The sequence below is a fragment of the Doryrhamphus excisus genome, linkage group LG6 (assembly GCF_037039965.1).
Source record: "Doryrhamphus excisus strain RoL-2023G ecotype Guam linkage group LG6, RoL_Dexc_Guam_v1.1, whole genome shotgun sequence".
Taxonomy (NCBI): domain Eukaryota; kingdom Metazoa; phylum Chordata; class Actinopteri; order Syngnathiformes; family Syngnathidae; genus Doryrhamphus; species Doryrhamphus excisus.
Genome location: NC_136362.1, coordinates 20,422,148 through 20,436,557, shown reverse-complemented (window position 1 = coordinate 20,436,557; position 14,410 = coordinate 20,422,148). Strand labels below are relative to the sequence as shown.

The 14,410-nt window shown below is 42.1% G+C and overlaps 1 protein-coding gene across 17 annotated transcripts in view; it reads right to left on the bottom strand.

Annotated features, from left to right (window-relative positions):
* mbnl1 (muscleblind-like splicing regulator 1) overlaps window positions 1–13,725 on the bottom strand; it is a 47,525-nt gene extending 33,800 nt beyond the window's left edge. For 2 of the 17 annotated variants that reach the window (XR_013627563.1, XM_058069064.2), the window contains exons 1-2: window positions 13,401–13,645; window positions 5,878–6,716 (exon numbers count right to left, since the gene is read on the bottom strand). Coding sequence is in view for 16 of the 17 variants with exons in the window: in XM_058069064.2 (XP_057925047.2) it covers window positions 5,878–6,051 (174 nt within the window). In the remaining variant the exon portion in view is untranslated. Of the gene's footprint in view, window positions 1–5,877; window positions 6,717–7,050; window positions 7,343–12,525; window positions 12,737–13,400 lie in introns of those variants that run through there. The other 15 variants (XM_058069071.2, XM_058069081.2, XM_058069075.2 and 12 more) reach the window with 12 other exon arrangements.
* Between the last annotated feature and the right edge of the window lie 685 nt (window positions 13,726–14,410).

Here is a 14,410-nt window from a genome sequence, read left to right as displayed (position 1 = left end):
GGAGAGTGAAAATAAGCAACAGTGGAAAGAAATGACGAGAATAGACTTGCTTTAAATGTAAAGTAGGATGGAACATTACGCTGTGTAGGAGGCGCGCTACTGCCATTTTACATGATTTATGTCATGCACAACCACTAAGTCAGACTCATTCCATATGAAAAACTAGAAACTACTTATCATATTTATGTAATAACAACCACAAGGTTCACACGTATTACCTAATTATCATTGTAATTTAAGGTAATTACACCACATCACCCATCAGGTTTAGCAAACCTTTCATTAGTCCAACATTTCCATTTGAAAACAAGGAACAGAAAATAATCATAATAATAATAAAGTTCTATGGACTTATTCCTGACACATGCTGGTCTTATTTAAATGGCTAAATGCTGAAAACAAGTTCAATTGTGTTCTGTTTGACTCTGTTGAGCTTTTAGCTAGTGTTCTTCTTATTGCAAGAATGTAGAAGAAGTATATATTGATATATACGTCAAAAAGCAATTTCTAGCCTATTCCCTGCAGAAAAATGAAATATGTAGTAAGGCATATCTGTAGCTGACTGACGGTTAGTTAGTAGAGCTCCAAGATTTGTTTTAAGATGTGTAGCAAAAGCATAACAGGTCCACTTTAAATATTAAAAAGTCAATTTTGCATAAAAGAGGGCCTTTGAGAATGTTAAAATGTAAAACCTAAAACAATAAAGGTTTTTATGACTAAAACAATTTGACCCTTAGAAAAAGATTATTTTTATTTTCAATATTTCCTAAGAGGAATGCTTCAAATGTCAACAAATCAGAACATCTTGGAACAAACTGTGTTCGACCTTCCACTGTTTTTTTGTGCGAGGAGCCGAAATGATAAGATCTGCGGTATGTAATCATAAAATGGTTGTGAAGCGTTGGGGTTCTTCCACCCTAGTGCCCATTTGCCTGGCATTTGGGAACCATGCTGAAACGCCACACTGTATCCATTTGCAAATACCATCCTTAACCTTCTGCTTTTCGAGTTAATCATTAAAAAGTTACAAGTCAACTTTAAAATCAGTGGCGGTCCAGCCTGCCATTATCCCTTTTCCAAATATTTACACCACTTCCACGTCGCTGAGTTGTGTGCGCTCCACCAAACATCCAACACACACACAGGGCAGCAGGGAGCGAGGCGGTGTGCTGGGATTTAAGGACCCATTGAGATATCTGATTACTGTCATGAACATCTTATATTACAAAAATGTGACTGTCTCTTCTCCTGCTGGTTCAAATTCTACTCCCCTATTCCCTCTTGGATTTGTTAAGTGTATAGCGTGAAAAATAAAGAGGCCAGAGAGAGAGAGTGGTGAAATGACTGAGTTTGGGTGTGACCTGCTCAGCTATGCAATGATGATCATGTGAGACCTGTTCTAATTATACACACTCCACAAGAAGGTCGATCCTCTCTCACAGCGAGTAAGAGGGTGCCCATGCATATCCAAGAAGCTGCAGGACACCGAGGAGGCGGGGTCATGCAATAGGATAATGACTACCTGAGTGAGAACTAAATGGCGAGTGTCTGTTTTGGGTTATCATTTGGAATATAAACATCAAATCAGTCCCTCACTTGTTTCTGTTGGTTTTTTTCATTACAAGAGTAAGTATTATACATTTTTATACACAATATTATACACAAGACCTCATGGAAAATTAGTCCAAAAGTCCTCAAATAGCCCCCCCCCCAGTTGCCTTGAATAAGCCGACTACACGTCTGTCAGTTACTCCTTTCCGGTAGCTGACCTTTCTGTCAGCATGAATGACAATTTAAACACGTGTTCACATATCGAGAGGCTTTCGCCTCCACACTGCAGCCCCCACTGCTGTGTCAGTGAAAGTCTACACGATATTGAACAAAGGGATCACGACATACAGATGGTTGAGAGCGAATGAGGGTCATCTGCACATCCTTTTCGTAGCAAGAGATCAAATGATGGAAGTCTTTTTTTGTTACCTACACTGTTCTATTTATTAGCACAGTTATAGGAGAGTACCCGAATCATTAACATTCAAAGATACATTAACAGAACCTATTAAAAAAAAGGAATAACATTCAAAGGTACATTAACAGAACCTATTAAAAAAAAAGGAATATATTTTCTGTTTGTTTCAAACCACAATTTCTCAAACAACCCCATGCATAAAATCACAGAAAAATACTGTACTTTGCATGCCGGGCCAGTACCTTAAGAGTCTGTTGCAAATATTCACGTGGTGCCCCTTTGCATAGCATCACTGTTGTAAAAGTTCAATGTTTGTCAACCCTCAGGGCTCCCAACTGGGCTGGGGCACCAAGCCGTTGCATGCTTTGCCTAATGGCAAACAGCGCCCCTGCCTGTAGTCATCAGTGGCATGGTCTGCAAAAGCAAATAACTGCAAGAGTCTCTAATTGACACCATGCCAAGTCATAACGTGACTCGAGTCGCAAAATCTGAAGACTTAAGATGTGCTAATGACCTGGTCTTCATGAAAAGTTAGATTAAGTTAGAATTTATGTTTTATTTTGAAACATGATCGTTAGGGTGCATCAAATTTGAATGGGAAATTTTAATTTCATAATATCAATTTGGCTGGCATTCCATTTTTTTCTAATGAACATAAAAATGTCTTTTGCAAAGTTTTGAGGAAATCCTTTGAGATTTAGGGGTGCCACCTCACACATAAACTTTTGTAAAATTTTGGAAAATGTGCAATTTCTAGTCTAATTGCCCAAAAGTTGACCTGGAAATGTTGAGTACAATGAACTTGTATACAGCATCATTTTCTATAGGGTTATCAAAGGGGGCCCAGACCAAAGACCAGAGGGCAGCATCTTAGGAGAGCTGGTGGGTTGTGCTGCACAGTAAAATAAAATAAAATAAAATAAAAATAAAAAAATAAAATAATAAATGGACAAGTGTATATCAGATTATGTAGGACTACAGTACCACTCTCAATAAATATGAGGCATTAGCAAAACTGTCTACTCTATATTACTGTTGTTGATGTTATGCTTGCTCAGTTATTAGCTAACAGTCATTAGCAAACTGTAGCTAGCTAATGTTAGCTACAGTAGAGGCAATGAGCACTAAATACCTATAAATATGACTACAAATCATTCAAATTACAAAAACAAAACCACAAATTTGCTAGTAATATGTAATAGGAGTATAAATACCAACAAAAACATAAAGATCACCTCAGAGTTCTTGAGCTGCAGTCTTTGCTGACCTCAAATCTCCATGGCGACCATTGAACTGTTCACCACTTTATTCCACAAAAACAGATGTATGGTGGCACCCCTAAATAATCATGTATTGTAAAAATATTTTCTATGTGTTGTTTCTACATATATTGGAACACTTTTAGTACCCAGCCATATCAAAATTCAATAATTGTGTTTTTTGATGCACCCTAATGATCATGCTATTTTACAGTAGAACTCTGCCCAGACGAATATGGTCAACACATCTTGTCGATGACGGTATTTAGAAAAGAACTGCGGTATGCAAGGTCTGCAGCTGAAAAATCACTCACACCACAACTTCCAACTTCATCCGTCACTAAAACACCCATAAAAACAGGTAAAGCATTCCATGAATGTGTCTTTTAGTTAGCTGTTTGGACATTTGCTAACACTAACATAACCGAAACAAGCTATCTAATATATACTATGTCTTCTTAATAAAATGTGCAGTAAAAAGTGTCTTTAGCTAACTTATTTGCTTGTCAAGTGGGTCAAAAGTTATTTAAAAAGGTAATGTTTGCTATCATGAATGCTAATGTAGCCTATCATCTTTTTATTAGTTTCTGAAAACCAGGAAGTAAAGGTCTTGTTAGGGTCGTTGTGTAACGACTGCGGCAATCGATGGAAGTTCTGCTGAGGAGCGAGGTTTTATTCTGCCGCCGTGACGTCAAATCCAACAGCCGCCTTTTGGTTTGCTTTATTTTGGGAATTGTTCTCCAAATATATTTAAACAAAAACGTGAATGAAACAGTGAAAATGTCTGGGCCAAATGTGCACGGCGGTCTAGTGGTTAGCGCGCAGACCTCACAGCTAGGAGACCAGGGTTCAATTCCACCCTCGGGCATCTCTGTGTGGAGTTTGAATGTTCTCCCCGTGCATGCGTGGGTTTTCTCCGGGTACTCCGGTTTCCTCCCACATTCCAAAAACATGCTAGGTTAATTGGCCACTCCAAATTGTCCATAGGTATGAATGTGAGTGTGAATGGTTGTTTGTCTATATGTGCCCCGTGATTGGCTGGCGACCAGTCCAGGGTGTACCCCGCCTCTCGCCCGAAGACAGCTGGGATAGGCTCCAGCACCCCCGCGACCCTCGTAAGGAAAAAGCGGTAGAAAATGAATGAATGAATGATATTCTTGATTTGTTTATTTATTTTTCATCTTATTTTGTGTAAAAAATAAAAATTAAGATATTTGAGAACAGTGGAATGTTTTATCAGAGCTTTTATTGTAGAAAATTGGAACCAAAGCGAAGTTTTAATTTTTTTTTTTTAATAAATTTGTTTTTTTTTGTTTTTGTTTTTTTTAAACCTGATGCGGCCCAGTCTCACCCAGACCCGAGCTCCAGTGGCCCCCAAGTAAATTGAGTTTGAGACCCCTGATGTAGAATAAGGTGCACAATGTGTGTACTGACAAAAAAAAATCATTGTGCAGCCTTGGCAGAGGTCTGCACATCTACTGAACAAAGTTATAGAATCACTCCAGCAGTAATATAATGACTTTGCCATTATGTAAATGCAGACTTGCTGTAATTTTAGTGCTCTTTGGGTCACGGACATTATTTCTTTGCACAATTAGGGCACCAACTGTAAGTAAAAAACCAACACTTTCACTTCCAATCATGTGTATTCCTAATGTGGAGATTCAATTTTAACCTTTTGTTCTTTATTGATGCCCTCATTAATTGCAGCCTTTTCCACGCAATTGCTGACAATCTCACACAGGCCAGATTGTGATTGTGTTCTCATTTTATTTCGTTTATTTCCACACGTACACACACAGGCACATTGAGGAGGAAATTTAGGGGTTGATCTTATGTCCACATCTGGCTATAAACTTCTATAAACGTCTCCTGAGTGTCCTCATCCTAACCCTGCCCTTCTCTCACACGGCCAAAAACGATGAGTCACCACTACCGTTTGTCAGATTCCGAAAATGTCCAAGTGTGACAAAGCTGGAAAGTCAGTGAAAAGTGAGGCCCTTATAAAAGGGAGGAAAATAAAGACAAAGTTGGGCTTGTTTTCTTGCCTTTGCATAGAAATGAATGCATATATTGGTTTTGTAAACCACCCCAAAGCACAGGAAGTGCTCTACATAATGGTGCTATCACCTCACTTCTCGCATCTGAGTTACAGACATATAAAACGGCAGTCAAGTTTGGAGACACTTTTGCGTCATACTTGAATGACAAAGTGTCTCCAAACGTTTTGACTGATACTGTATGTGATACCCTGGTGTTTATGCACTACATTCATGCAGCAGTGTTTACAGTGTAATCATGCTCCATGTGTTCCACTACCCCAGTTGATGTTGCAAGCTTGTGCTTCCTGAAAAGTTTCATCTCTCCCCGCCTCTCAGACAATGGCCGAAATCACATGTTCTCAGTTCTCATCACCTGACCAGAAAAGGGCGGGACCATAGAGAGAGCACATGCTGGGACCAGATGGTGTCCTGTAGCAATGACACTAGCCGTAAAAGCGACTGCTATTTCTAGTTCGTGACTTTATGTCTGCCACGCGGCATGCGCTCACATCTTATCAACGGCCATTATCACGCATGTCTGAGCTCTGACCACCGACTTCCTGTTCTGACTTCCTCTCTTCTCTGCGTTTTCTCTTACGGTTCTTACCTTGAGTGAGTCGAAGCAAGCGATGACCCGTCCATTTTCCACTTGGCAGCTCTTAGCCGGATGAGCGAACTTGCACTCCTGGTCCGAGCGGGAGCACGTGCCCCTTTGGAACTCCCTGCATACCTCGAGTGTCAGCCACTTTGTATCACGGATCTGTGCTATGTTCATCGCCATGGCAACACACTGGCAAAACAAACTCGAAGTGTCTCTTCTGTTTTAATCCACAACTTCTCTTACGCTTCTGTGTTATTGTTTGTTTGAGTGAGACAGTGTCCAGGATGAAATGTTGCAGGACAAAGTAAGGCTGTGAACGTTATTGCGGCATCTTCCCGAGTCAGTGGATTATATCCAGGAAGTAGCCCAAGAAGAAGAAGTTGCTGCTCTTGGCCTCACTCTTATTGCTCACTGATCCGTCGTTTCTAGAACTTTCAAAGTGGCTCAGGATAGAGCCCTCGGGTTACGATGCGGTGAAGCAGGCAACAAAGGTGATAGTCTGGGTGTAGTCTGCTTTTTAGAGGGCGAGATTAAGGACACTGAGGACTGTGTGGAGGCTTAAGAGGGTCCAAGGCGAAGGTAAAAGGCAAAGGTGTGTGATGCTCTGCGTGGGCCTTGTGGTGGATTTGGGCTGCTGGGCTGTCAGGTGAGAATTAGCTGAGGCCGGGGCTCATTGGGTGGGGTAGATGGTGATGATGGCAGATGGACGAACGGGTCTGAGCGCAGTCTGAGGAGGGTGCGGCCACCTTTTCCTTGCAAGCGAGCGAGGCAAGGGAGGGAGAAGATGGAGCTTCAGCAGTAGAAGCAGGTCAAAGCTGCGGCACACATCAGCAAAGGCACTTCCTCTGGGGAGAAAAAAAAAAGGGGAAAAAATAGTATTTTCACTTTTTCCGAGCAGGTTGTGACCTTCAAGTCACGGTGCGACTAAACTATGCAACAGTTGAAATGAAGAATGCGTAAAAATGTCAGAAATGCATCGTTTGTCAGCTAGACAAATAAAACTTTCTCCCGCCCACTGTGCTAAACACACATGCTGTGCACACACGCTCATCACGCCACACCGCACACAAACACACACAGACACACACTCAACATGCAGGAGTGCACAAAGGAGCCATTCACAACTTTCCACCAAGTCAACGCAATGTGAAATGAGATCAAAAATCCTGTAACACTTACAGTGGAGTGTGGCAGAGTCATTGCAAATATGTCTGAAGATGAAAGACGGGAAGAGAGTGACAGAAAAGGGGAAGTTGGGGCATGAGGGAAAAAGAGGTTAGTCATTTCCCTCCTTGCGAAGCTGTGCGAGAATGCGCGCCAATGGGCGCTAGGAAGAGTTGCAGCAACATTCTGGGCCGAGCGCCAGGTGAGAGGAGGCGGAGCCAGGCAAAAACTGACCTGCCTGCAGCCAGAGGGAGCGCACCGGTTTTGGAATGAATTCTAACATATGAAGGCAAAGCGTCATTAACAGATCCAAATAATGCTAAATACATTACATTTATTTAGAACCCCAATCATGAAATACAGAGTCTATTTCTGGTGCAATTTGAATAGTTGGACTCCCAAAGGACTCTTATCAAAGGAGGAGGAGAAGTAGGAGGGTAAATTACCACACCCTATGTAGAGAAATATTTTTTTTCCCAGAACAGCCTGTGCACTTTCAGCAATGCTAGGAACTGTGAATGTTACAACACTGCATTACTGCAACACGCAGTATAAGAAGCCCTGCACCAGTGCAGCCCTTGGTCATGATGACCCAGCAACATGGTTAAACGTGTTTTAGAGCGAGAAGGGAGAGCGGAGTTACAGCCTGCTCTGAAATTGCATTACATCCTGATAGCAAACATAGCACAGCCCGTTATGTATGACCTTTGAATTTGCGAGCGTTATCTTAATGCAAACACTGCACTGCACCCAACACACACCAGACGCCAGCCACAAGTACAAAAAATGTAAACTCTACAATTATGGGGTAGTTATACACGTCACACCGCATATTTAAATAGTATCATTGTAAAAAATATTATTTTACAGAAATGTGTCCCTATAGCCTGTTTATGAGCACCAAACATTCCTCATTTCTTTGCTCCACTTTTGAGAGAAGGGACTCCCAAAAGGTCAGTTTTAAACTTCCAGGTTGTAATAACATCACAAAGGACGAAAAAAAACCCTTCCGCAGGGACATGATACTGCCTCCGACCCACCCACCACTTCACAGACAACAGCTTTGCAAAAAAAAAAAGAAAGAAAAGCAGGCATCGTTACACATCAGAAAAATAAAGCCTGGAGCTCTGCCAACTGTCAGTCATCTTGAAGACGTGGGAGCTGTACGTTTTATTAATTTGTTCTTCTTGAGCGAAAAGACTAACCTGCCATGATAGCTTGTAGGAATGTGACGGTATGTCAGCACAGTAGCTCACAAAGCCATGCACCTTGATTTAGTATGTTCTTTCTATGGACCCATCCAACTGCATTGTGATAGGCTGCACCCTTCGGCCACCCTACTGCACCACATGTTGCACCCTTCCAACCATCATGATACCTGCCATTTCTAAAAATTGAAAAATGTGTAAAAAAAAAATTATGACGTAGTCAACAGAACTGTTGGAACTTGTTGGAAAAAAATATGACAACATTGTATGAATCCCCTGGTGAGCGTGAACAAATACAACTTTAGCCACAGCTGGACCCTTTGGCCACCCTACTGCACCACATGTTGCACCCTTCCAACCATCATGATACTTGCCATTTCTAAAAATTGAAAAATGTGTAAAAAAAAATTATGCCGTAGTCAAAAAAAAAATTATGCCGTAGTCAACAGAACTGTTCTGCTTGTTGGAAAAAAAATATGACAACATTGTATGAATACCCTGGTGAGCGTAGACAAATACAACTTTAGCCACAGCTGGACCCTTTGGCCACCCTACTGCACCACATGTTGCACCCTTCCAACCATCATGATACTTGCCATTTCTAAAAATTGAAAAATGTGTAAAAAAAAAATTATGCCGTAGTCAACAGAACTGTTCTGCTTGTTGGAAAAAAAATATGACGACATTGTATGAATCCCCTGGTGAGCGTGGACAAATACAACTTTAGCCACAGCTGGACAGCAACTAATGAGGTGAAGTGGAGCCATCAATTCTTACATTAACGTAGGCTGCGCCATGGGGCTCTCTTCAGTCAAATACGCCACACGGTGACGGCTCGATGCATGAAAAGCTGACAAGCCTTGCGTTCTGTCTGGCTGTTTAATCGGCTTCAAATTTTTCTATTTCAGTCAGGCGGGCACATTTCTGTGTGTGAGAGAGGAAGACAAGATGTAGCGCTGTGTAATAATCCTCATAATGAGCGCTCGATATGATCCATCATGTCTGAACATGGACCTCCTTCCCTTATTGATTTCTTGATCTTTTGCCAGAAGGCCACACCCTTTAGCTAATTCATTTAAATGGGCTTCAGAGATCTACTTTACTTTTGTTGATTAATTCATGCTGTTTTCACTTAACTTATACCGAAAGTCATACCTATCCCCACCGATTGCATGGCCAAGTATGTAAAAGCTAGTGCAAAGTCAACCATACTAGTAGAAGATGTTAGTAGAAGATGATAATACAGAGAAAAAAAGGAGAATCAGTGAGATGGCGATCACATTCTTCCTCGGGTTAGACCGAGACAAGAGGAAGTGTTTTGAACATCAGATCATGGTCATGTGACACCAGTATATACGGCACAAACTGCTGAAACGAGGAGCAAATATGTCCTTCTTTTACTTTGCTAATGAGTCACATAGTAACTGTACCCTTTAGTAGCGCCGGTAGGCCAAACTATCCTTGCCAGAGGGTCAGACCAAGGATGGAGCTGAAAGGAGCACGTCTCAACAGACACAAATGCAGACGCAATCAAAGCAATGTGCGTCGCAGGAGTTGTCAGAATGACTAACTGCTCAAGCAGCGATGAGAAAACAAGAGAAAGGGTGCGGTTCGCAGTTTTGATAGACCTTCCTGATGAAAAAAAAAAGACGACGCACTACTTGTGGGGTGAACGTTCAAAATCCAAATATTACACTTGTTTTTGCGGCAACATCTGCTATGGCAACAGAAATGAACAAAATGATAGCTTCCAGCCAAGCGCTTCTATTTTCAGCTTTTGACTGCAGAGCAGAAGGTTTTCCTTTTGTTTGCTGCTGCTGGGTTTCAGCATACTGATAGAAGTGGAGGCAGGGTGGCAGGTCATCAAAGTCAAGGAAGGAAACACAACACCGCAGGACTCCATGATGATAGCACCGCTGCAGATACTCGGAATATAGCATGTCAATAATGCCCCCTCTGACCTTTACATACATGTTTACCACATGGCCTCTTGAGGTTTCCGTGGACAAACATAGAAAGATATTAAGGGCTGCTACTCTTTCCGCCATCGCCTTGACTGCTACAGTTCATAGACATGCTGCTTGCATGCAAGAAAGAGTAATAGGACAGTACACAGACACCGCTATCCTGAATATCTTCACCATAGTTGGGATTGTCAACAAAATCGTCATTGGTTCAAGTCGCTAACAGGTCAAGGCATTAGAGTCCCTGTTCAACAATCCCTGTTTATTCTTCTATAAGCAAAACCTCTGCACACAATGACAACGCTTGTTTAGCACAAACACACAAACCGTGTCCTGATGAAGATGTGTATTCTTAAGCTGTGGTGAATATCTGATTGTGTGCAGCAACACTGCATCTTTGTACACGCGTTGAAGATGTGGTGAAGTCAACGGATATCAACGATAATGGCTGACCTTATGGTTTAATAAGAGGCTCATCGGCTCTCATTTTTGTTGTCTGTGTCGCCAACACGCTGAAACATTGTCAGCAGTTCGCAGGCTGATTTCCACAGACAACAGTGAAAAATGTTGTTGACTGAGTGAGTGTTGTCTCCTCATTTATTGCTGTTTTTCTAGGGAAAACTTCTGCAAGTTGCCATTAAACCAACAAAAACAATAATTTACAAAATGGTTGAATGATTTCAAGGGATCAATACAGTATTGGAATTCTGATAACATTAATTATCTGCTAGTACTACCTATTATAATGTTTCTTGCTTGAATACAGACTATTGTTACTCGATCTGTACCGGAAGCACCACTTTTATTGTAGCACATACAAGTACAAGTTTTATTTATGTGATAAAAGGTCTACTGCATTGAGTAATATTAGTATAAAGGTGAATATATAGCTGCCTTTGGTTTGTATTTGTATTTGGCTCTAATAAAGAAAATTGAAGGTCGGGTCTGGAGCCATTTAACCATGATTACGGTTAAATGGTGTCCCTTAACAGTGATGGCACCAACCGATTTTGTCATTCAAATTCATGTGAAAAATTACAGAAAAGTTCAAAACAACTTAAAATGTAATAAAAATTCCTGCATACACACTAAAATGTAATTGCGTCAAAGGTAAGACAGTGATACCGTCATTTTTGTAAAAACAAAATGAAAAAAGAACTATTTTTTGTGACCTATAACCTGAAATATAATACAAAATGAATGATTTACTGCAGTCTCATTTTTTTATATCAGAAAACCAGATACATAATTCAATGGGGTGTGTTCACGTTCTATATACGCACTGTCATTATCTCTATGACTTTCATTGAGTTAATCATTTTTCAGGGAGCACAGCCAAGCTTGTGAGGTGTGATGAGAGCTTGCTTAACCTTCTAATAAAGCAGACGCAGACATACCCAGTGGCCTGGTGTGGGGGCAAAACAACAGGCTGCCAGGGTGATGTATGTTATTAAATGTCATAGTCACTGCTTTATTTGAAGGACCGGAGAACGGGGGGAATGTACATCTTGACAAAACAAAATACTACCATAATCGACGAAAAAGCTACTTACTCTACAACACATGACTCGTAAAGTTTTTTAGAAACTGCGTGACTCAGGTTTACTGTCCACAGGCCTGATTATTAGTCACTTGGAAAAGAGTGCAAATACATAAATATAAGAGAAAGGTCAATGAGTCAAATACCGGTGTGATGATATGTCATAAGCAATTCGTTTTAGCTCAACATGGAATTTCATTAGAGTGTGGGTCCGGTGCTTGGCCAAACCTGAGACATATTGTTGAAAACTGGCCACAACACAGTTGGAACACAGAGAGAAACCCTGGCGTAATAAAGGCTTAACCTGTCAACACAGATGCTGTCAAGCATATAATCCTGCCTGTGCACTAGATTGTGGGCTAAGCACACTTAAAGATTGTCAAGCACAACTAAAAATTGTGTGTACTTTCTGCATGCATGCATGTGCATACGTACTACTGTGTATGTGGGCTACTGTCTGAGCTACCTACAGACTCCCACTAAGTCACAACAACATTCCACATCATTGCCCCAACCACAGACACACCACCCAAAGAAAGCCAGGAGAGATGGGTGGTGGGGGGGGGGGGTAATGAACACAGCAGACAAAGAAGGACAAAAAGTTTGGAAGCTCCTCAGGATCCTCTGATCCTATCACGACTTTAGCAGACTCACATGCTGATGTAATCTGGGTTGTTTTTGACTTCGGGTGATTAAGTAATTGTCCCTACTAGGGACTAGGGTCTGTTTATAATCATATCATCCACACACGAAAACAGGAAAAAAAAACATTACTTACATTCAATCAAGTTCAAACTCCAAAAAAGTAAATTCTCTCCACAGTTATTAGCTTGGTTTCCTTCTTGCCCCGGTTTCTTTTTCTCAACTTTGTCCCTCTCTCGGTAACTCCCCCTCTACCAGACACATGCAAACACTCAGACACACACACCCACCCACACACACAGGCACAAAATCACCCTCTCACACACACACACACTCTCCTCCCGCGACCCCGGAATGTTTGGCAAGATTCTACTGTACTGAAATACTGTGCCTACCATATAAGGTAGCAGCAGTTTCACATGTCACATATAATTTACATGCAGCAGGGCGGTAGTTTGCACACACACACACACTCACCCGCACACGTACACACAAATGCAAAACCATGTTTCCCTCCTTTAGGCTGACGCAGCAACTGAGAGAGGAGGCAGAGGGGAATTGAATGTAACCATTCCTCCTAGTCATAAGCAAGCTCTGCAGGACAACTCCAAACAGTGTTGAGTCAGATGTAGGGAATGAAAGCTGAGTGGGCGATCTATTGATTCCACTGCCTCCTGGATCAACAACAGCCTTCCACACACATGCATAGAGACACCGTACATACATAGGAAAATCTTTTTTGTGAACTAGCCTCAGGAAATGGTTACTGTGTGCTTTGAGGCAAGAGTGTTACTTACTATGTGTCCTTGCCAAGGGCTATAACTGCAACAAATGAACCCATTGGCCAACAGACTTGATACACAGAGCCAGACCCTAAACAATCACCATATTGTGGCCTAGGCTCCAATGCAAAGACGCCCACTTTGGAAAGTCAAGACTGCAGCACCCACAGGAGGAAAGATCGAGATAAACCATGGAGGCGGGGAGGAGGGTTACGAAGCGAGCTCTTACCTCTCACATTGCTCTCCAGCTAATGTGTGTGTGCTTCCGCGTGTCCACTGACTCCTGTGTGTTGTGTGTGTGTTCAGACAGGCTGCGACAGCAGACCCCCAGGCACCGGCTGGACCATTCTCAGGCAGGCAGGCAGAGCACAGCACGGCAGAGCGACTGGCAGAGGAGAGGCAAGCGGGTGAATCAGCAGCGGATGAGTGGAGGAGCTGAGCCCAACACCACAGTGAGAGAGACAGGGAGGAAGGGTGAGCGAGGGAGGAGTGTGTGTCTGTGCGGCTGCGTGTGCACGTTGCAGCCCTGGCTGCGTACGCTCGTCGTGTCTCCCCACCCCTGCTTCTTCAAGTACTAACTGTGCCTGAGGAGAGAGCCGGGATGATTTTCACCCCAGTCCCAGTATGCAACAGCTGTGGAGGAGGACGACCATTAGGCAGTTCTGGGAGGCGGGAGTTCTGACTGCACCGGGCATGCGGACCCTGCAGTCCCCCTCACCTTCCTTCCATTCCTTGCTGCAGGCTGGCCACACCCCCCTCTTTAGAACAACACCAGGAAGTGCTATCTCAGAAACAGCAACATTGCCCTTGCCTATCCAGTCAGGCTAAGGAAGTAAATAAGGAAGAGGGAGGAAGAATTGAGAAAACACGGTTAAAAGATAAAGGGGGTGACTAATAGAAGCAGAGGAAGGTGAGGCAGCGTGGAAGGACATTGAATGAAATGAGATACATATTGTACAATCCCGACAGGAAAGGATATGGCAAACCTGAGCAAAACAAGGAATTAGAACATTCCAAGGGTGACCATGTCACCAACAGAAACAATGAGTATGATCTCTAACCCGATTTAAATTGGTTCTCCATATAAGATTGACATTGCTAACATATAAAAAATATGAATATGCTCCAAATGACAGTTGGGATAAAACATTCCACTGTTCTCAAATATCTATTTTTCTATACACAAAATAAGAAAAAAAAACAAATTAAGAATAAAGACAATAAATCAATCAATCAGTA